This window comes from Apodemus sylvaticus, chromosome 23 (genome assembly GCF_947179515.1).
Source record: "Apodemus sylvaticus chromosome 23, mApoSyl1.1, whole genome shotgun sequence".
Taxonomy (NCBI): domain Eukaryota; kingdom Metazoa; phylum Chordata; class Mammalia; order Rodentia; family Muridae; genus Apodemus; species Apodemus sylvaticus.
In genome coordinates, this window is record NC_067494.1 from 20,605,928 (window position 1) to 20,629,630 (window position 23,703).

At 42.9% G+C, this 23,703-nt stretch overlaps 1 protein-coding gene across 1 annotated transcript in view; it reads left to right on the plus strand.

The window, feature by feature from the left end:
• Arfgef3 (ARFGEF family member 3) overlaps positions 1-23,703 on the plus strand; it is a 152,208-nt gene that overhangs the window by 111,475 nt on the left and 17,030 nt on the right. Inside the window, exons 18-26 of the mRNA XM_052170033.1 lie at positions 810-960; positions 3,389-3,706; positions 7,927-8,060; positions 8,594-8,739; positions 11,369-11,548; positions 15,344-15,488; positions 17,095-17,217; positions 21,484-21,587; positions 22,121-22,265. Coding sequence (XP_052025993.1) covers positions 810-960; positions 3,389-3,706; positions 7,927-8,060; positions 8,594-8,739; positions 11,369-11,548; positions 15,344-15,488; positions 17,095-17,217; positions 21,484-21,587; positions 22,121-22,265 — 1,446 coding nt within the window. The remainder of the gene's footprint in view (positions 1-809; positions 961-3,388; positions 3,707-7,926; positions 8,061-8,593; positions 8,740-11,368; positions 11,549-15,343; positions 15,489-17,094; positions 17,218-21,483; positions 21,588-22,120; positions 22,266-23,703) is intronic.

Here is a 23,703-nt window from a genome sequence, read left to right on the forward strand (position 1 = left end):
AAAGAGAGGGAGAGAGTAGAGAAGTAGAGGCGGCCATGACCACGTAGAGAGAGGGGAAAGGGGAGGAGAGCCCAAGAGGGGGCAAGACAGAGGGTAGGAGAGTGTGAGAATAAGAGATGCAAGAGAGGGAGGAGAGACGGAGCATCCCCTTTTATAGTAGGCCAGGCCTACCTGGCTGTTGCCAGGTAACTGTGAGGTGGAGCTTAGACAGAATCCTAACAATCACCACTCTATTTCAATAAAGCATTATTTATGGCTTACAGATACAAGTGTGGATTCCAGGGATAAAATGACATCCTAACTTTCACTTGAAAAGAAGTCATCCTTGTGCTCAAGATACATGAACGTAGTTTTTTAGACGATCACACCAGAAAGGCATAAGTAATATTAATCTCAGAGAGACTTACTTGCATACTGCCAAGAATTTATTGATAGTTATAAATTTGGGTGCACAGGGAAGGACGAGGAAGCAGATGGTTTGGCTGGAGTTAGCACATGAAGCCATGAAGGCAGCGGTGTTATGTCTCACCTAGACCCACGGGTGGGCTGGAAGGGACTGTGCCTAGCTCAGAGCTCAGGATCCTTCTGACCCTAGAGCCACAGAGCAGGGGTCACCAGCGAATGGGGTCCTGTCTGACCATGACTTTGCATGTGGACGATGAAGACCTGCTGAAGAGGTGCTTGCAGCCAGTGAAGTCTACCATTTCCCTTTTTGCTCTTGCATGAGGAGAACACACTCTTTCATTTCTCTCTCCCTTTCTGTCTCCCTGACTCAGACTGCTATTTTAATAAATGTCTTTCTGGCACAGTGAAGCTAAAAGTGGAGCAGAAACTGGAGCAGATGGGGAAGATGCAGGGGGTGTGGCTGCACACGGCCCACGTCTTGTGCATGGATGCCATCCTCAGCGTAGGCCTGGAGATGGGAAGCCACAACCCGGACTGCTGGCCACACGTGTTCAGGTGCATGATGGTCTCCCCACCCCCAATGGCACGGACCCTGCCTTGGAAAGCCTGGGGTGGCAGAGAGGGTACAGACTCCAGAGTCTGCCAGCATCTCAGCAGAGCGCTCACCATTTAGATGCATTTCTAGTGAGACACAGAAAAGAGGACAGGAGATAAGTAACTGCTGAACATATGTTTCGGAGAACAGCATGGCAGAACTGGACTCAGGGAATTGTGATTTATCTGTTGGCATCACTGTGAGAGACAGACGTTATTAGAGCAATGGAGAAAAGGCTGCTTTCTTGAGTGGCAGATAGAACATAACCATGCAGTTTAAATGAGTACAATGTCCCTTCTATTTACTAAAAGGACGCAGGGTAACACACATCATTCTATACAGCACCCTCTTTAAAGACATCTAGTTTAAGTGGACAAAGAAAACTAAGAACACCCTAAGACATCTGTGCAAAACACTACTAAAAATTTGACATGGAAGGGAAGAGAGTCCCAGTCAGCACCTGTAAAATAAAAACAAAGTGATGACAACGCAATAGTGTAACGCTTAAGGCCAAGTCGAGAACCACGTCTCCCCAAGCATTGGCATTAGGGCAGAACCGAGCAGATCACCCACCCCTGGAGAGAGAACAGTTAGTTGATAACCCAGCAAGATCAGAGTTCAAGTCAACTTCACTAAAACAGGCATAGCTCCAAGCGCTAGTTGAGTTCCTAAGAGAAACGCATGCAGAATGCCTAAGGGTTGTAAAATTAACCAACCTGGTGCGTGTAGTTTTAAAAACACACTACCGCCGTAGCCCTGGAGCTGCGACCAAGCTCCCAGCCCTCCCAGCGTAGCTCGGGCTAGATCACAACCATCCCCAACCCAGCTTCTCTTTTCCTACCCCACCTTTGCTCCACGGATTAAAAAAAAAAAAAAAAAAAAAACATTCAGACAGCTTTATTACTTTAGAACTTGCGGGCTAGCACAATTTCTGGGCACACACAGAATCTCCTGCCTAGAAAGCCATGCTCTCATCAATTTTTCCTCCTGCCCTAAACTTATTAGCTACCCTGTATCAGTTAGCCCCCACCAACCTCCTTGGCACCCGCCCATAGTGGAGGCTGCAAGCCCTAGCTGCCCGAGGCCTTACAGGACTGCCGTTTTCTTCTCATTCCAAAGTATAGCAGAAAAGCCCCTTTCTTTCCCTGCATCTGTCTGCCTTTCCTTCCTAGAAACCGGAAGTACTTTCCCTCCAGCAACTGGCTTCCGGCCATCCTTATTGACAAAGTTAAGAACCAATTAGGGAACCAGAACTTAGCATCAGCACCCCCCCCTCTGCCAACCAACTTGAAAAGAACACGTGAAAGGACCAGGATAAAGCATCCTGGAGCAATGTGGGGTGAGATAGAGAAGCTGATAACCAGATGTTTTGCTTTGGTCTTACAAAAACAAAAAAAAAAAACAAAAAAAAAAAAACAAAAAAAAACCAAAACAAAAAACAAAGGGAATGAGGCTAGAGAGATGGCTCAGCGGTTAAGAGCACTGACTGCTCTTCCGAAGGTCCTGAGTTCAAATTCCAGCAACCACAATGGTGGCTCACAACCATTCATAATGAGATCGGGTGCCCTCTTCTGAGGTGTCTGAAGACAGCTACAGTGTACTTACATAATATAAATAAATAAATCTTTAAAAAAAAAAAAAAAAAAGAAAGGGAAGGGAAGAGAAACAAAGGGAAGAGATTCAGGTGGTTACCCAAGCAATATATGTGAATTCAACCAATTCCTAATTATAGAACACCAGAACAGTTTATCAGGATGCCTGTCAACCACAACTATCTGAGACGTCTTAGAAAGCGTCTTAATCTTAAATTCAATTAGGAACAAACCCTTTGGAAGTTGGCAGTTGCACATGTCTGTTCTGTTTCTGCCATGCTAGGGGAGGCCCCCTTCACCCCATTCCCTACGTGGGCACAGGTATATGTAGCTATCAGCATCAGACACGTCTTAGCTGGGTAGACGGCTACTGTGTCAACAGAGCCTGTCCACTATGCGTGTTCATTTTGGATCCTTTCGTAAGGTAGTGCGTCTCAGCTAATCGGAGCATAGTACAGAGGGGGAAGGAATTCCTCGGGGAAATGTTTCAAATAAATTGTCTACTAAAGCAGTAACCTAAGCAGCACAGAAGTGGTAAACAGAGCTCTATTGCCTGTCTTTTCCCCAGCAGTGATGAATGAGAGAAGCTAAGGGATCCCTTACCCAAGCCAAGGCTGACTCAACCCAAATTTTCTGTCTCTAGTAACAAACATAGCGAGTGCAAAATATGGTAAGAGGCACAGAGCAAAGCCGAGGCACACTCCAGGGCTAGCTAGATTTCCTTAGACCTCACTGTGGGATGAAAGGAGGCGGCGGTGCTGGGTACAGTATTCACTTCCGGTTTGCCTCTTTCTAGGGTGTGTGAGTATGTGGGCACCCTGGAGCACACCCACTTCAGCGACGGTGTCTCCCAGCCCCCCCTGCCCATCCATCAGCCACAGAAGACAGCCGGGAGCTCTGGCCTCCTTGCGGAACTTGAGTGTAAGAGCTCATCGCTGGAGCAGAGCCTGGAGCAGGGGCCTTCCCTGAACGCAGTCCCTGCGGCCCAGCCACACTCCATCCAGGAGCTTCTTCGGGAATGTAGCCGTGGCCGGACCTCAGACTTCCGGGGAGGTAGTCTGAGTGGGAACAGTGCGGCCAAGGTGGTGCTCAGCCTCTCTACCCAGGCCGACAGGTACGCGAGGCCAGCTCGCCCTGAGGATGCTTGGGTAGGGATTGCCTGTTGGCTATGCCTGTATTAATTGGTCTGGTCTCAGAATCAGCCTGGGGATAGCAATGCATTAACCAGTTACTAAAAATGCTTTCTATCGTGTGTGTGTGTGTGTGTGTGTGTGTGTGTGTGCGCGCGCGCGCACGCGCGCGCGAATGTGTGTGTATAAGTGTTTACGTATGTAGGAAACCCTTGCCGGTTCTTCAGGCACTATCTACTTTTTTGTTTGTTTGCTTGCTTGCTTTTTGAGACAGTATGTCTCACGGCCTCTAGAGCTTATCAAGTCAGCTAGGCTGGCTGACCAGCAAATTCCAAATATAGACGTGTACCTGCCTCCTGCACACCAGGATTAGTTACAAGTGTGAGCCATTACACTCTGCTTTTTTATGTGGGCTCTAGGGGTTGAATCCAGTTTGCAAGGCAACAATCGATTGGTATCCACAGAGCTGTCCCCATCCCTCTTTCCATTGTCTCCCCTCCTACCACACACCGTTTTTTGAATGAAACATCCTCTAATGCCCGAGTTCCAGATCTGACGTGGACTACCTGAAATTTAGTCTATGGTTCTACTGTAGTGTCTGACTTCCTTGCTAGTAAAATAAGATTCTTTTTAAAAGTAATTTTCAGAGGGCAGTTATGAGGTTGAATTAAGTAATACGTTAAATTTTGGCGACTCTTGCTACAAAATCCCATACCATGGCTGGTGGAGATAGCTCGGTGGACACCATGTTTATTACACAAGGATGAGAATCAGAGTTCAGATTCCCAGGACTCACATAAAAAAGCCAGGCAGGCCTGCTAGCTCCCTGGAATCATATCGCTTAGGAGTCAGAGACAGGCTCCCTAGGCCAAACAAGTTACCTAGACTAGCAAAAATTGTCAAAGCCTGGGTTCAGTAAGAGAACCTGCAGCAATAAATAAGTAGAATGTGGAATGAAAAAGATCAAGATGAGAAAAAAAAAAAGATCAAGGAAGACACCATTGTCAACTTTAGGTTTATGCACACACACACACACACACACACATACTCACAAAATAAAAAAAAAAAATTCCCACCCAGACCACCCAGCACTATGGCACTTAGTGATGTCTAAGAACCACATTAAGGCAAGGAAGGGAAATGTTTGGCAACAGGCCTTTATTCTGGGAGTGCTTGTGATCCAGTCACACCACATCACCTTATTTATCCCTTCAAAGTGTAGTCTTTATGCCCAGGCTTCCTACAGAAAGGGCAGACAGGAGGTGGCGAGGGAAGCAGGCTGAACATTTACTGGCTGGGCTCAGACAGCCTGACTTCCGGTTCTGACTTTGACATTGACGAGTCTGCTAATTTCCATAGAAACAGTTAACCTTAGACTCACTTTCCCCCACTGACTCACACAGTTTGCACATGCTCTTACTGGTAGAATAATCACTTGCTTCTAGGTATCCAATAAATGGGTTATTAAAGTGTTTTAAAATCCAGGAAGTGGGCCATGGGTGTCAGGAAGAATATAACACACTCCTGTAGTCTCTTTACTAGAGAGCAGAGTGATTGTTGAAATCATCGGTTTGTGCACACAGTGTAAAAATGTATTCTCAAAAGTCCTGAGGCACTTAATAGATTTGCCAAACTATGTGTATGTTTGTGGTGAGTGTTTGCGTGTATATGTTTGGTGTGCTGTATATGTGTGTTATGTGAGTACCATGCTGTGTGTGTGTGCTTGTGTGCTGCTTATGTGCTGGTATGTGTGTATGAATGTGTATGTGTTAGTACGTGTTTGCTTGAGTCCTGGTGTGTGGTGCATGTGTGCATTGTACATGTGTGTGTGTGTGTGTGTGTGTGTGTGTGTGTGTGTGTGTGAATGTGTATGTGTTAGTACGTGTTTGCTTGAGTCCTGGTGTGTGGTGCATGTGTACAGTGTGTGTGTGTGTGTGTGTGTGTGTGTGTGTGTGTACTGTGTGTACTGTGTGCGCAGGTGAGTGTTGTGAATGTGCCATGTATGCTATGTGCATGTGTTGTATGTGTACTGCGTTTTTTTTAATCAAATATCTCTTGCCAACATAAGGTCTCAGTTGCAAATATAATTATCTTTGAAGTATACACAAAATAGTTTGCTACTATATTAACAGAATTTCTTGGAAGAATTAGTCAAAGGGACAATTTATTATAACTAAATATCTATTAATACTGGCTACAAAAATAGATTTTAAAGTTTGTTAAATTTTTTTATACAAAGCATAGTATGCTGATAATCTTTATTTTGGACGACTCCTTTACATCAATGTGTGTGTGTGTGTGTGTGTGTGTGTGTGTGTCTGTGTGTGTCTGTGTGTCTGTGTGTGTCTGTGTGTGTGTGTGTCTGTGTCTGTGTGTATGTTGTTCTGTCTTTTTGTCTTACGTTCTGTCTGGGAGTTGTCAGTTCACTCACAAGGACAGGTCTTACAAGTAAGCTAAGTTCCTGAGCCCCTCTGCTGCCTCTGCCTGGGAGCATCTGCTGAGATTCAGCTCCCGTGCTCAGACTGCGTCCTCATCTCTCAAAGACTCCAATGAACAGACCATAATAACGAGATGACCTAAATCAACATTAGTTAGTGGCTATGCTATCAAGTACTTTCCCAGACACTTCATGCAGACCCCACAACACTCGAGGCACCCCAACCATGCGTGTTATTAACTTTATTTCTTGGAGGAGAAAATATAGGCCAGTGGAATCAACTAATTTGTTTTAAGCCATTACACTTTAAAATGATAGAGCCAGCAAATGCTTCAAAGTCTCTGTCTCCAGAGATTCTTGCTACTTATAGACAGAATCCAAGAGCAGAATAAAAGTACAGGGTCTTTTCGTCATTCTCTCTCTCTCTCTCTCTCTCTCTCTCTCTCTCTCTCTCTCTCTCTCTCTCTCTCTTTCTGTTGATGTTGTTTGGGTGTTTGGTTTGCTTTGGTTTGGCTTGGTTTGTTTTTTCTTTTGTAGACAGAGTCTCATATACCTTAGGCTGATTCCAAATTTGCTATGTAGCCGAGGATTGCCTTGAATTTACTCCTTAGCCTTCACCTCTCAGTTACCGGGATTATAGAGCTGTAGCACCAGACCCTAGGCTCCAGGCATGCTATGTAAGTACTCTACAAAGCCAGCAGCATCCCCAGCCACAGAATCTGCAAAAATAGCTTTTAATCTTTCTAAACGTATATTGACGTTTTACCCACATGCATGCCTGTGTCCCACATGTTCACACGGGAGCAGAAGAGTGCCCAGTGTGCCCTGGCACTGGAGCTGCCATGTGCTGGGACTTGCACATGGGTCCTCTGAAAAATCAGCCAGGGCTCTTAACTGCCCTAAAATCATAGAACTTTAACTATGCGTGACACTGATACCAGATGGCAAGAGATGGCATTTTGATAAAATACTCATCACGTATGAAGTTATTTCGTGCACTAAAATGATCAGAACTACTTAACATCTTCAAAGGCTCGCAGCATTCCTTCTGGTATCCTGTAGGTTTTGATTTGCACCTTCCTACTTATAGACAGAAACAAGAAACCTTGTTCAGTGTTTTCCTGTGAGCCCCCAGTCATTTGTGCATCTTTGTCCCCTCATACGTCAAGGTCCTTTTCAAACCAGGGCTTCAACTTTTGTTGTTAAATTTCAGCTGTGCTTAGTTGTTCTCTACACTGGATTTATAAAATGTGTAATATCTTTTCATGCCTCATATTTTAAACCATATCTGTCTTAAAACTTAGCATACCTTAGTTTAGTTCTTCAGAAAGACTCAAGATTCAATTTTTGTTCAAGACCATGTCCCTTGAGCAGCACTTGGCATCGGTGACATCACCGCTGGCATACATAAACCTCACTGCTCACTGTGGCTATGGGACACTAATGTCTAATCTTTACACTTTGCCCTCCTGGAATATCAGGAAGCAATAACCTGACATCTTCACTAGTGCTTACCACTAGTGGCCAGCCTTGGAAGCTGCAAAGATTTTTTTTTTTTTTCAAGTATGCTCTGTGGTGTTCTTTGCATCAGAATCTCATGGGTAGTGCAGATTTGTTCACATTAATAACAGTTATGACAATACCACCCATTTCTCTGCAATGATTTCACAGCAGCTTTGTTAATTATATCAACCAGATTGCCATACATATTCTGCCATATGCCCTTGGTGAATTGTTCCCACATAACATATGTTTATTTGCACCCAGGCTCTTTGATGATGCTACCGACAAGTTGAACTTAATGGCCTTAGGAGGGTTCCTCTACCAACTCAAAAAGGCATCTCAGTCCCAACTATTCCACTCGGTGACAGACACAGTCGATTACTCTCTAACAATGCCAGGTAATTTTCCCTGAAGAAACTGTTGGTAAGTAAGGAAGAAATAGCCCCAGTCTTTGATGCCAATACCATGTGTGAAAGACGACAGGAAAAATCATAATTATTGATGAGTTGAAAACCCTCATCTGTGTGTGCTGGGCCCATGCTAAGCACTGGATGTGGGTCATCACATTCATTTGATGGTAGTGGGTATTTTAAGGAGTAGATATATTTACCACTTGTTTTATACATGAGATCATTGGGAATTAGAGAGAAATCCTTGGCCCATTCCAGTGCAGCTGCTAAACAGGTCTGACTCCCCAGTCTTATTCTTTAAACTATTGCTCTGTGAACACGGTATTGAATCAAGGAGAGGTTTGGATCCTGCTGAATGAACCACCTTGCTGGTTTTGAATAGAGGGCTCTCTCCTTCCTCAACCAGCCCTCTCAAACGGTCTCGCTACCCGAGAACACTGCCTTGATTTTCGACATCTCTTCGTGCTGGAGTCTATTGGACTCTACGTAAGCCCAGGTTCTCTCACCTCACCGTCTTGTAGGTGAAGTCAAGTCTACCCAGGATCAAAAAAGCGCTCTGCACCTGTTCCGCCTGGGGGACGCCATGCTGAGGATTGTGAGGAGCAAAGCCCGGCCCCTGCTCCACGTGATGCGCTGCTGGAGCCTAGTGGCCCCGCACCTGGTGGAGGTGAGCTTGGAACTTGGGAAGAGCCTGGAAATGTAAGCTCGGAGGGAGTCCTGCTGCAGTCAACATAGAGGCTGTATTTAGAGTGAGATGAGAGTTGTCTGTGACTTGGTCACAAGCATTATATTTTTTCTTTTTTTTTTAAATTAGATCTTTTCTTTATTTACATTTCAAATATTATCCCTGTTTCCCCTCCAAAAACCTGTCATCCCCTCCCCCTCCCCCTGCTCACTAACTAACCCACTCACTCCCGCTTCCCTGACCTGGCATTCCCCTACACTGGGGCATCCAGCCTTCACAGGACCAAGGGCCTCTCCTCCCTTTGATGTCCAACCAGGCCATCCTCTGCTGCATATGAATCTGGAGCCATGGGTCCCTCCATGTGTACTCTGTGGTTGGTGGTTCAAGCATCTGAAGGCTCACATCGAAAGGCAGGGCTACCATGGCGTCACTATGGCCCTGTTCCTTTCCAAGTATACAGCTTGAATAGTTTTCTCAAATAGCTGGCTTTTTTGTCTTCTTATGTTCTGCTAGCAACTTGAGTCTGGAGCTAAAAGCAAGAGGCCTGAATCTGTTCTTTTCTTGGAGGCAACACCTTTGGTTCTTGTGGCTCTTCTGTGATAACTCAGTTACTGAGGACACGATACTTTAGAAGGTGAACCATATGTCCTGGTTTCCTCCATAAAATTAAAGGAATCCTAACCTAACGTCCTTCCGCTCTCTGAAGGAAAGCAGTTTATAGGATAGGTTTGGCGTAGGCCTGTGTCTAACCCTCTGCTCATGATGACTGCCTCTGTTAATCACTTTGCTGGTGCTGTGACTCAGGCAGCTTAACAGAGGGAAGGCTTTATTTGGGCCTGAGTGCCAAGGAGAGCCTGTGATGGAGGCTGAGAGGATAATGTCCTCAGGGAGATAGCAAAGTAAGCAACCGGGAGGTAGCAGAGGCTATAAAATCTCAGAGCCCACCCCACGGTCACTTCCTCCCCAAGGCTGTGCTGCCTCCCCAAACAGCGTGCATGCCGCCGATCAGGTGTTCAGATAAATGCCTGAACCTATGGGGATCAGTCCTCATTCCAACCACCCCACCAGCTACGTAACAGAAAACAGTATTGCCTGAGGATAGATTAGTAAGGAAGAAGGGTAGAAAAATATCTGTTCAGTCAAGGCCAAAGACTGTCTCAGCTAGGTATTGTGCTATAATTAGCTGAACGCCTGGGGCTTTCAAACGGTAGCCATTTGCTTAGCTCATGATCCTCTGTATCATAATTTTGAAGAAAACGCAATGGTAATTCTGTGCTGCCTAGTTTTCTTCCAACTTGACCAAGCGAGAGTCACTTGGGAAGATCCTTCGTTAAGAAAAACGCCCCCATCAGGTTGGCCTTTGGGCAAGCCAGTGGAGCATTTCCTTGACTGACAGTTGCTATGGGCGGACCCAAATCACTATGGGTGGTGCTACCTTGGATATATAATAAAATAGCCTGAGGGCTGGAGAGATGGCTCAGCGGTTAGGAGCACTGAGTACTCTTCCAGAGGTCCTGAGTTCAATTCCTAGGAACCACATGGTGGCTCACAACCATCTGTAATGGGGTCTGATGCCCTTTCTGGTGGGTCTGAAGATAGCTACAGTGTACTCATATAAATAAAATAAGTTTTAAAAAATAAAAAACCACAAGGAGCAAGACAGTAAGAAGCACTCCTCCGTGCCTCCTGCAGCACTCACTCTTCTATGGCTTCTGCACCAGTCGCCACCTCCAGTTCTTTTCAGCCTGCTTGAGTTTCTTCCCTGACGTCCCTTAATGATAGACTGTTATCTGGAAATATAAAATGAAGTAAGCCCTTTTGTTCCCCCCCCCAAGTTAACTTGGTCATGGTGTCTTAGCATAGAACTAGAAACCCTAAATACGACAGCTAGCTTGGCCGAGCCCACATGGTTCTCCTTGTATGCTGTAGTCCACTGACACAAAGACTGGTACAAACTGGTTCTTGGTAGCTTTACCTGGGAAGTGGGAAGCATAGTTCTCTCTCTACACAGACTCTAATATAGGTTTGCCTCTGGCAAACAGTCCCCACTCATTTGCAAGGTCTTCTTAGGGGTTCCCCCCCCCCAACAGTGAGAGCACAAACTCCATATCAATTTTTGACATATGGAATGATCTCTGGTGTGACATTATACAAAGCAAGTTCCATGCCCAAGTTGAGAGCCGGTGTGGGACAGAATCAATAAAGAACATTAGGTCCAAACTGTGTGAAACAATTTGAGTTCGTATCACAATTGCTCCATCTCACCAGGGGACAAATGATCTCAATATGTTAGGCGGATGACTGAGGATGAACCACGAGCAGTTCCCAGATATGAGCATGCTCTGTACTGCCGAAGAAAATGTCCATGCTGCATAAAAAAGAAAATAATAGAAACCTTAGTCTCCCAGAAACCTCAAGGTAACATGGAAGTTGTATCTGGCCAGTGGTTAAATCTTCAAGTGCAATTGGGTGTACGGATCATCTGCCCACTAAAATTCCTTAGACGTTTGTAGGTAAACAGAATTGCCTTTTCTCCCTTCGAAGAATGAGGCGGCCATGTTCTCCATGCCTGACTTCCTGTTGGCGTTCGGCCCTCTCTTGTCTTGCGTAGGCTGCCTGCCACAAAGAGCGCCGTGTGTCTCAGAAGGCCGTGTCCTTCATCCATGACATCCTGACCGAGGTTCTCACGGACTGGAGCGAGCCGCCTCACTTTCACTTTAGCGAAGCCCTCTTCCGGCCCTTCGAGCGGATCATGCAGCTGGAGCTCTGTGACGAAGACGTTCAAGACCAGGTCAGTGCCGCACGCACGGGGCTGCTGCATCCTCTCTCCAGGGGCAGGCGTTTGGTGAGAGCAGAGGCAGACACTGTTCTCTGTTTTGCATACTGTCTTCCTCGTTGGTGACAAAGAGGGGTTAAACAATCTGGCCAGGACCACCTAGTGATGGGGGGATCTGAAACACGGAGCTAGAGAATCTGGCCGCATTGATCTGTCTTATCTAGACCACGCTACCCACCACGTTCTGTCCCATGGGAGACAGATGGAAAGAAGCAAACTCAGTGACCTCACATGTGACACAGTGATGGGCAAGAGCTCAACAGGCCCTTTCTCTGAAGTCAACTCAGATGCTGATGGCTTATTCTTTTTCTTTAAATGCAATGGCATACTGGCAAGAGAATGAACACTATTAAAATACCCCCAAAGTGTCAGTCAGAGAGGTGTAGGCACACACACATCCTCTCCCCTGGGTGCTTTTGATGCAATGAGGTATATATGCTATACCATCAGGTGAAGACAGAGTTCATCACTCCATGCTCACAGGCTGTAGAACCAACGACATCTTACATAGCTTAGCTTTACTTAGGCCAAGCTTCAATATAAACATGAGTAGCATCAGAAGAGAGAGAGAGAGAGAGAGAGAGAGAGAGAGAGAGAGAGAGAGAGAGAGGAAATGAGGATATATAGAAGCAAAAATTCTTCTCCCCCCCCAAAATAAAGTTGGTATTAATTAGAATTATAATGTGCCAACTGGAAGGTGCATGTTATAATCCCTACAGCAAATTGAAGGAAGTAACACATACATAGAGGGATTTTTTAAAACCAGAGATGCCCACATGACCATGTGTTTAATATTAAAGAATGTGGTAATGTAGAATGGAAGAGCCAAGGGCACGGTGCGTGTGGGAAGCAGAACACAAAATGCTGGGTGTCTATAGAGCCTCGTGCGTGATAGCACTGAGTAGGAAACGCAGCATCATTACAGAAGTGTACATGGAGCCCACAGTGAGCACTGCTTCACTTACTGCGGTGATTAAAGCCAACGAAGAGGTCATAACGACAAGTGAGGCGTAGAGGAAATTAACATCAGACACTGAAAATGAAAGCAAATTCTTTACTTAGTGCAGAACACAGCCTGGCAGTTCCTCCAACAGTACCATCCCCAAGAGAAATGAAATAACCACCCATGGATGTTGTCTTCACAAACGTCCGTGACAATAGCCACATCATTGAATGGAATCAAAAGCCAGCCGTGCTGGCCTGTGCCTCCTATGCCAGGACTTGGGAGGCCAAAGCAGGAGGATCCCAGGAGTGAAGCCAGCATGGCCTGCTTAGGAAGTTCTAAGCCAGCTTGAGCTGCTTTCCTGGTGTAGGAAGGAAGGAAAACAGACTGAGACAAGAAGACAGTTAATGAGAACTATACAGATTTTAACTTTGAGGGAGTTAAATTGTATCAATTTAACACAATTGTATCAGTGTCAGGTCAAAAACAAAAGACAGGTGAAGAGTATTACTATTACTAGATATGGGTATTAGAAATGGGTATATCTAGAAATAGTATTACCATTACTAGAAAAACTAAAGCTAGAATTTTGTAATTATAAGTAGGTCAGTTTATTAGGAAGACATGCCAATATAAATGTCTCTGGGGCTGTGGAGACGGTGAATCATTACAGTGCTGACTGTCTAAGCTTGAGGACCTGAGTTAGATCCCGGCACCTGTGCATAAAGCGGGCATGGTGCTGCATATATAAACAGCACTGGTGAACTGGAGACAAGGGAGCCCTTAGGGCTCAATGGCCAGCTAGCCTGGTCAAATCAGCAAACTCCAGGTTCAGTGGTTTCAAAAACTTAGGTAGAGAACGATAAAGGAGAATACCCAGTATCCGCTCTGGCCCTCACACATAAACCCATGCAAGCTTACAAATTCATGAAGAACAAAACAACGAAAAGGACATGTAGACAATGTGAGGATCCCAGTTGAAAAGAATGGTAAGTTATTGCTTAATGAGCACAGAATTTCAATTTAGAAAGATGAAAACATCACAAGCATGGACAGTGGTGGGAACTGTATTAAACTGTGTGAGCTATGCACAACTCGTAATGTGATGTTTACACTATATACATTTTCCTGTGATTTAAAAGAAATTGAAATGAAGTATCATAACTCTTCCCTTAAAGCAGCTGATCGAACTAGACATCAAGTCAGGTACAGATGATAAGCAACACTGTGGGCCAGGGTGAGTGACAAGATGCACATTTTTTTCAAGAGCATGTAGAACATTTTTTATAATAGTTTATATGCAAACCTCTAAAACAAGTCTCAGTAAGTTTAACCAAGTTTAAAACATACAAGTATATTTTCTATCCCTAATGGAACTGAGTTCATAATAAATAAATCAACTTGGGAAATGTTCAAATATTTATAAATCAAACATCAGCGTTCTAAGTAGCACTTACGTCACTGAAGAAGTGACAAGGAATGTTTAAAACTGCCTTGAGTGAGAACATGAGACGCTGATCTTGTGTTATCAGCCAAGTCAGTATTTGTGGGGACCTTGCAGTTGCAAGTGTTCATATTAGAAGGGAAGAACTCTAAAGAAATCCATGTGTGTTTGGTCAATTGGCTTGTGAAGGCGATGCCATTACAATTCAATGGAAGAGAAAGACTGTTTTCAGCCAGTTGTATTCACTCTCTTGTAAGAAAAACTATCTTAAACCTTCATCTCCCACTACTCACACACACACACACACACACACACATACACTCATGCACATGCACTTGCACACGCACATGCACACACACAAACATACAAACATATACACACTAGCACATACACATATACATACACATATACATATGCACACTCACACACACACATATACACTCATACACATATACACACACAGACATATATACACATATACATACTCATATACACACCTACATATACACACACATACACACATACATACATTCACACACATGCATACACACACATACATACACTCACACACACACACACACACACAAACTGATAATTGGTCATGACCTAATATGAGCAAGACCAGGGCTTCTTGGAAGCAATACCAGCAACATCACCCTTGAAAAGAAAACTTGATGAATCAGACCTTACCAAAATTAAACACTTATATTTCCTGAAAGGTAAAATCAAAATACAATAATGAAAGGATAAACTTGGGGCTGAAGAAATGGCTTGTTCAGTGGTTAAGAGCACTGGCTGCTCTTCCAGAGGACCCAGGTTTGATTCCCAGAACCCATATGATGGCTCATAACTGTCTATAACTCCAGTTCATAGTATACAACATCTCTGATAATGTGGATACCAGGCCTGCATGTGATGCACATACATACATACATACATACATACAATGCATGAATACTTACATACATACATACAATGCATGAATACATACATATAATGCATGAATACATACATATATACATACATATAATGCATGAATACATACATACATACATACATACAGGCAAAACACACACATAAATAATTTTATAAAGAAAAGAGATAAGATAAGCTCAAGGTTATAAAATTATTTGCAGAGTATGAACTAGGAAAGACCTGAGTTGACAATACATGGTGATAAGGAGGCACACACTGAAACACAAAAAACAGCAAACAGACAGGAAGCTAATCCTGTGAAAGTTTACTCAGCAGTTTTTCTCTTTCACCAAAATTAACTCAGAAAAGGGGAGGGGGAGAGAAGTACACGGCCTTTCCTATACGTTCGACTAGTGTTAATTAACCACTTCCTCCTTCACCTGTGCAGGTGGTCACCTCCATTGGGGAGCTGGTTGAGGTGTGCTCTGCACAGATCCAGTCAGGATGGAGACCCCTGTTCAGTGCTCTGGAAACGGTTCACAGTGGGAATAAGTCAGAGGTGAAGGAGTACCTGGTTGGGGACTACTCTATGGGTAAGAACAATTGGGTGATTCTTCATTCCTTATGCCAAGTCGCAGGTTATCAAAAGGACAGAAGGAAAGAGATTCTATCAGCCACGTTTTGTCAACAGGAAATAACACATAGCTAGGATTTGGGGTTGGCTTGCTGCCAGCTGACCCAGAGCCCTGAGGTCATCGGCCCCACTCTAGCAGAGATGGAATTGGTCTCTCTGTATCGGTCTGTAGAGTTCCTTTCTGAAACCACAGAGGAAAATGTCATACGTTGATCATCTGAAAATACAAAATGCTCCAAAATTTAAAAAAAAAAAATGTTGTTATTCCATAGTACTCAGATTTTCAGATGCTTCAAAAACACTAAGCAAATTTTTCAAACTCTGAAAAACTAAATTCGGAAACACATCTGGTCCCCAGCATTTAGGAGAAGGTACACTAAGCCTGAATCTATTTATTTTTAAGTAAGATAAACTGGAAAGTATAATTCAGGGGAATCAGATTTAGGAATATTGGAATACATAGAAATAAACTGGCATGCCCAGCGTCCACGGGTACCGTTTCAGTGATTCCCTGAAGCCACCCTGACATTCAGAGAATGTCCCAGCAGAAGGACTCCTGGACGAAGCATACAGCTCTGATGGAAATTGCATGGCTTAGGTTCATTCCATGACTCGTGACTAAGATTCACTATGGTAGTACAATATGGGCACAGCCTGGTTTTACGGTAAGATGACAACATCTGAAAGGATGCTACGGGCTTCCTTAGTTCCTGCCTTCCCATGGAGCACCACACAGAGCACCCTTCCCTCAGCAGTAGAAATGTCAGAACATGAAGCCAGTTAAAGACCCAGCTGAAAACTGCTCACACAGACACATTGTACCTGGCACATCCCACACCCCAAATGTTCAGTGTAGACCTCATTGTTTGTACAATCTAGAACAGTGGACCATCTTGTGAGATAGCTTGCCCAGGAATATTCTGAGAATCCAGTGCCTGGATGCCAGTCTCGAGCCACTTGCCAGTTTTCTTACTTAAAAATAGAATCTTGCAAGCAGGATTTCTTAAGACCAGCAGACTCATTCCTAACAGGAATTAATAAATAAGTGTATGTCATCAGAGACTTGTCTAAATGGTCCTTCCCTTGTCTGTAGATATTCTACTACTTTTTGCAATCCCATACTTACTGTACTACCGACCTATATATTACTCTAGGCTTATGTTCCTAGAGTTCTACCCCATTATCCACCCAACTTTCATCCCAGCCTTCCCACCGCTTCCATGTAGGTGAAGCAGCAAGATGTGGGATCTATTCTGTCAAAAGATCCAAAAAAGAATTATTTATTTTATGCACATGAGTGCTCTGTCTATATGAGTACTCCTACATGCCAGAAGAGGACATCAGATCCCATTACAGATAGCTGTGACCCACCATGTGGTGGCTGGGAATTGAACTCAGGACCTCTGGAAAAGCAGCCAGTGCTCTTAACCACTGAGCCATCTCTCCAGCCCCTAGAAAAATTTTTCTAATGACTCTTTTCTAAGATTCTTTGGGAAGTACTGAGAGTATTAGCACCCTGAAGGGTTAAAAACCTTTGTTAAGATTCTGTCATCTTCTTCCCTCAGGAAAAGGCCAGGCTCCTGTGTTCGATGTATTTGAAGCTTTTCTAAATACCGACAACATCCAGGTCTTTGCAAACGCAGCTACTAGTTACATCATGTGCCTTATGAAGTTCGTCAAGGGGCTGGGTAAGTGGAACCCTCCTTAATAATTCACAGCCATTGTAGACCCTACCCACAATGGTTTTGTAGGGATCCTGGAGACGAGATACTGAGGGGCCAGCTCTGGTCTTCTTCTTGAGGCAGCAGAGGAAAAAGAGCGTTGGTGAGGGTAAGACTTGGTTTTACGAGATATCTAGAGTTGCTGTATAATAATAAAAAGTTCACTTATCTAAGCCTAAGCTACTTTGCCACTGTTGCTAACCTGCCTTCTGTGCTCCTCTAAGGCCAGAAACTGCAGTCTCTGTCACCTAGCACCTCATCCTAAAACAGCAGGAGATTAAGTAAAGGATTAGTTGCTAGAGCCTTTTCCCTTTTGTCTAGATGCCTCTTGTTTGTCAGGCTAGGTAGGGGGACGTTTGGAGCAGTGAACTTCTACTGAACTGGGAGAAGAGAATAACACCTGCAGAAGAAAAACTCTTACATAGACAGATATGCATAAACTCACATAAATTCATATATAGATTCGTGCATGCATATTAACACATTGCCACTCAAACCAGTTAGCTCAGCTTGCATACATTCTCACAATTACATACTTAAACACACACACACACACATCTATATTTACATATGCATTTGGAGCAAAAGATCAAGCACCAGTGCAGGAAGAACTCACTGAATGAAAAATGAGCTCCAATCTTTATTGCATTAAGAAAAAGCTTCTACCCTTTTAATGCTAAATGAATTAAACCCAAGTTTTTAAGAAGAAAGCTGTGTTCCTTTAATAAGACTAAGCCTGCCTTGTTATTAAGAAAAGACATGTTCATCACCAGTTCACACATAAAATCAAATTACAAATTGAAATAGAAGTTTACGACAGAGAAGGTTTCCATGCATATCCACTAGAAGTAATTATCTGGCTAAACATTCATCACCTATCACAGCTCCTTAGGCTCATTCAAAGTTCAAAACCATAACTAAGTTATTAGTGAAGTTTTGTGTAGATAAGCCCAGTCAATATTTTATCTTTTGACCTAGCACCTATGATAATTACGACTTTTGGTTAATGGTTTTACAACCTCTTGGAATGTACTATGAGCAGTAGAAAGTCTGGTTACTATCTAGAAGCATAGTAACACATAGTAACACATCTTCATAGATCTGCAGCGATCTGCTCAAAAGAGTAGACTTATACCTAGTGATTGTCATACATGTTTAATAATAACAGGAAAAGCAAGAATATTAATAGCAAGAATCTTTCCTAAAATGATTTTCTTCTGGGTCTTGCCTACCAGAGCTTCATTGTAGATATTAGTCTAAAGTGAAGTCATTTCAGGAAGATCTCCTGGCAGTTATTAGCTTGTCCTGTGGTGGTTCCTGACAATGGGACCCTAAAAAAAAGCAAACATCCTGGGATATGAACACATGGGGTCAGAGACTTACTGTACTTGGGTTGTTGAATTTTTCACTTTACCTACAAAATATCTTGTAATATAATACATTCTCAACCTATATCTTATTGTATGCTAACTTCCTTTCCAACCTTAGAATATGTCAGCATTTGACCTTGCGTAGGAAGCCATTCCCTGCAGTGTCCCACTGTTTCCATTTAGCAGTTGGAAATTAAAATTAAGAATGCCTCCTCTAGCCTTCTTCATTGTAAGATGAGTTTTAGAATAATCAGCATCCTTCTTCTTGAAGTCCTGGTGTATTTTAGGAAATATGTAGGTAGTTATATGCTTAAGTTAGGAACACTTAATAGTGTGGAGTCTTGTATACAGCATGACCTACTGAAGCTTGGTTTTAGATGAAGCACAGATTCATCCTGGTGAGGTTGAGAGAAGGAGCAGGGGGTTGACTGCAAGTTTAGAAGACATTTACACATCTGACAGGCTTAAGCAGGGAGCTCCTGGATGTGGACCCAGAGAACCTTAGAAATAAAAAAATAGAAGGTTGATACCATTCTTTTACCTTCTCAATAGATAACTGATACATTGATCATTCTTTTGTGAAAGAAAATTGGACACAAAGAAGTTATTAGACTTGTGTCACCCTTATTCTTGGTGTAAGAGTAAGAGCAAAATGAAAGTATTGGATGTACTTGCTGTTAGTCTGAGTAATCCTTACCCTGTTCTGTTAAAATGTACATTTGTCATCTTTACCTACAAGGATACTTTCTTAGACCACCAGAAAAGTCTTAATACTACTAATAGTACCAAACCTATGTGTTTTTTCCTGTAGATGCATGCATGCCAACAATTAATTTATAAAGTAGGTATTACATTAGACTCACAAAGCCTAATGATAAAGCCTGGAGAGAGGCCTCAGCAGTTAAGCATACTGGTTGCTCTTACAGAGGACTTAGGTTCAATTCCCAGCACCTACATGTCATCTCACAGTCATCTGTAACTCCACTCCCAGGGGATATAATTCTCTCTTCAGGCTTCCTCAAGCACCATGCATGTAAGAGGTACACAGACATGCATACAGGCAAATACTCATACAGTGAACTCCTTACTCTCTGATCCTTTACCAAATGTTTGCCACCCCTAATCTAAAATGTGAACTTGTCTATTTGTTTTGTGTAGAAGCATGCCTCAGTGATTCTGAATTCTAACTAACGCCTCATAATTGTCTGTTTACTCACACTGAAGGGTGTTTGCTGCTACAAACATATCATAAAAGTAAATAAATAGTAAAAATTAAAAATAGAAACCAGTGATAGCAATACACTGATGCCACATCAGGCAGTCTGGTAACCCTATGGAGTGACAATGGGCAGACATCATATCCAGCCTGGATGCAGAACACAAGGGATTTGGCACATCCCAGATGGGACGGAGCAAGAGTGACATTCCTTCACGTTGCTGGCAATAACATATAATTGGAAACTTAGGAATTTCTTATTTCTGAAATGTTCCACTAGTGTTTTCATGTCATATAGATAGGTACAAGTACTTAGACCACAGCAAAGAAGAAGAGGTAATACATTTTCCTTGGACAGGTAGACACATCAAGTGTCTGTGAAATATGCAGGTAGAGTTACCTTGTTGTGCAGCATGTTGGAAATCTGAGACTTTTTCTTAGGGAAAAGTTAGGGACTGGATGTAGAGATGCCAGATTATTAATGTGCATGTGGAAGATGTTTTTAAAAAAGAGATCCTGTTTTATTTTGTGATTTATGAAGTAGAGGCATAATAAGTCTTGGGGTTCAGTGGGAAAGCCATGCTTCCTGGGTGCTATCTGGTTCCAGAGAACCTATTTATATCGACTTGGTGTATGCAGCATAAAAACGGTAACACTCATGATAATCTAGAAGATAGAAAATGACACCACTGTTAATTTCCACCTGCCTTTTTCAGCATGAATTCACGCTGGCCTCTGTTTTTAGCTGTAAGATATATGAATATAAACCAGAAACTAGAGGCCTACAGTTCAACTCTAACTCACTAACAGACTTCCTATAAAGCAATTTTTTTTCACTTTATGCTACAGCAATAGAAGTAAAGTTACAACCCAGACAGGATGACCTACAAAGCCTGAAGTCCTTACTCTCTGACCCTTTACCAAATGTTTGCCACCCCTAATCTAAAATGTGAACTTGTTTATTTCTTTTGTATAGAAGCATGCCTCAGTGCTTCTGAATTTTAACTAATGCCTCGTAATTGTGTCTGTTTACTCACATTGAAGGGTGTTTGCTGCTACAATTGCAGACAATTAGCTATAATTACAGTGTTATGGAATGATTTTATTAGAAGCATAGAAATAGATTGGTTTATTCATGAGAACGAAAGTTATGATTCTCATTTATTTACCTTTAGAAAATCTACAGTAAATCTCTACAACTATATGAAAATAAACCAATTTAAGTCTACTGAAATAGCCCCATGTCTGCACCGCCCATGTTTCTTCTTTCTGGGCTCTTCATTGACTGCCAGCCATCCTTTAGTGCCTAGTGCTGGCAGAAGATGAAGTCCAAAGAGGGGGGCCACCTACCTCAATTCAGCCTTACAAAGCCTGCCTCTGAGGCCTCTGTCACCAGGCCTCAGAAGTCACATCATCCAGCAGAGAAGGGAATTTGTGTGCTGATTTCAGAAATACCCCTTCAGCCACCAGAAGCTTGAGACCAGAACAGACCAGATAGTCCCCATAGGGAGAAAATTCACAGAGAGGAAGCTTATCAGGATTATATGAGTTACTGTAACTTTCCCCTTTCTTCCTTGTGTGTACTTTGGGTCTTCTCTTACTATTGGAAGCAGGGGTAATTTTGTCCCTGTCCCCACACTGCCCTAGGCGAGGTAGACTGTAAAGAGATTGGAGACTGTGTTCCTGGATCTGGAGCTACATCTACAGACCTGTGCCTGCCTGCCTTGGATTACCTCAGACGTTGTTCTCAGGTACTGGGGAGTCCCACACACAACTCCCAACCCCAAACGTGCCTCAGAGGGTATTCATGAAACACCAGCAAATGTCTTTAGCTGAGCCCTAGGAGGAAAGATGGCTTCATCTTCTTTACCTTGACCTCAGATCCTCCCATCTCCTAGGTTGCTTTTTCCCTTCTGTTTCCTTGGAGGTGGGTCATGAAAAGAGAAAGCCAGAGTCCCATTTTCCCCGTTCTTCTCTGGGGTCCCCTACAGAAAAAAAAATATTTGACATATTCACAGTTACCTTAGTGAGTTTATAAAAGTATATAAAACTCAGATGATGGATAATAGCCACTGCTTTATTGCCGGCGAGCATTATTGCGTCTGGTTCCTGATATTAATGTTCTTGTCAGCTACTTTTTAAATGCAAATCACAATAACTTTTATTTTTAGGAGCCCTTCTGGTTTTGGGTCCCCTTTAATAATGATTTATAATCTTTCTATCTCCTAACACCAAGTATTTCCCAATATATAAGTGTACTGTTTGGTATGGTTTTCTTTCTTAGTTATTGGCCAAGATCTACAAAATGCCTTTAAAGCCAATATTCCTTAGTGGGCGACTTGCCAGTTTGCCACGAAGACTTCAGGAGCAGTCGGCAAGCAGTGAAGATGGAATTGAATCTGTCCTGTCGGATTTCGATGATGACACCGGTAAGTTAGTTGATTTGACTATTATTATTTTTATGTTCTAAGCCCCAGACTCTTAGGGCATAAATTAAGTTAGTTTACAGATCGTAAGATTAGTCATCCACTTCTCTGGGTTTTTTAAAACAATTTTATACCAGGATAAGTTTAACTAGAGTTCCCAAGGGCTCCCTAAAATCAACACTAACTTATTCTTTTTATATGGGTGCCTCTGTATAAAGCCATCATAATTATACAGATTCTACCAAATGAATTTTGATTTCTCTTAAATTTAGCAAAGTCAGCCAAAATTGCACTGGTACTTAAATGGACTAGCAATAATCTTCACTAGTTTCAAGGAAACACAATTACTTCCCCTTATTTGACTAAAGATAGGGGAAATTAAGCCATTGCTGAAGAGATAGTATATTTGTGATAAGAGAGGGTATGAGGCTTAGGGAAAGAATACTTTTAAAGAATTTGTTTCAGGGCTGGAGAGATGGCTCAGTGGTTAAGAGCAATGACTGCTCTTCTGAAGGTCCTGAGTTCAAATCCTAGCAACCACATGGTGGCTCACAACCATCCGTAATGAAATCTGATGCCCTCTTCTTGTGCATCTGAAGACAGCTACAGTGTACTTAGATATAACAGTAAATAAATCTTAAAAAAAAAAATTGTTTCAAAGTAGATTCCATGCAATCTCCGATGAACCAGACTACAATCTAGTAAGTTCAAGTGATTTTCCAGGGACTTGATTCCTGTTCACACCTGTGGTCTATCATCTCCGAAGACCTTGTCCAGTTCACATCTAGAAATATAAAGCACACTCAGAAATAGGCCTACCTTCCAAGAACAGGCTGTTTCAAATACTCTTGGAGGCTGTTTTTATTTTTGTCTTTCAGTTACAGGGGTGGTTAGAAGTTTACAGTGTCTGAGAGATCATTTTAAATGGTAACGCCTCCTTCAACAAGAGAAAACATTCTAGGGAGGAACAGATATTTAATGTCACAAATATATTATGAAAAAGAATAATTTTAACACTGGCACCTTTAACCAATGTAGTATGAGCAGATGCTAATTTTGTTGTCTACAATAATGTTTTAGATATTGACTTGTACTAAAGGGAGAGAGAAAGAAGGAAAAATATACACGCCTATTAGTATAGTCATAGTATGGTATACAACCACAGCGGAAGCTAGGGATACCGTGACAGGGGAGTCCCAGGGCCTCACTAGCCAACCAGTCTAGCCCATATGGTGAGTTCCAGGTTCAGGGAAAGGCATTTTCTCATAAGATGGGGATTGACAGAGAACAACGGATGGCGCCACATGCGCATGCATGCAGCGCTGCATGCATCTGTACACATACCACTTCTTAGGTACATACATGCATATGTACCTAATCACCTCTCAGAATGATATATTCTCAGAAATCACTGTGGATTTTCAAGGCACATATTACTTTC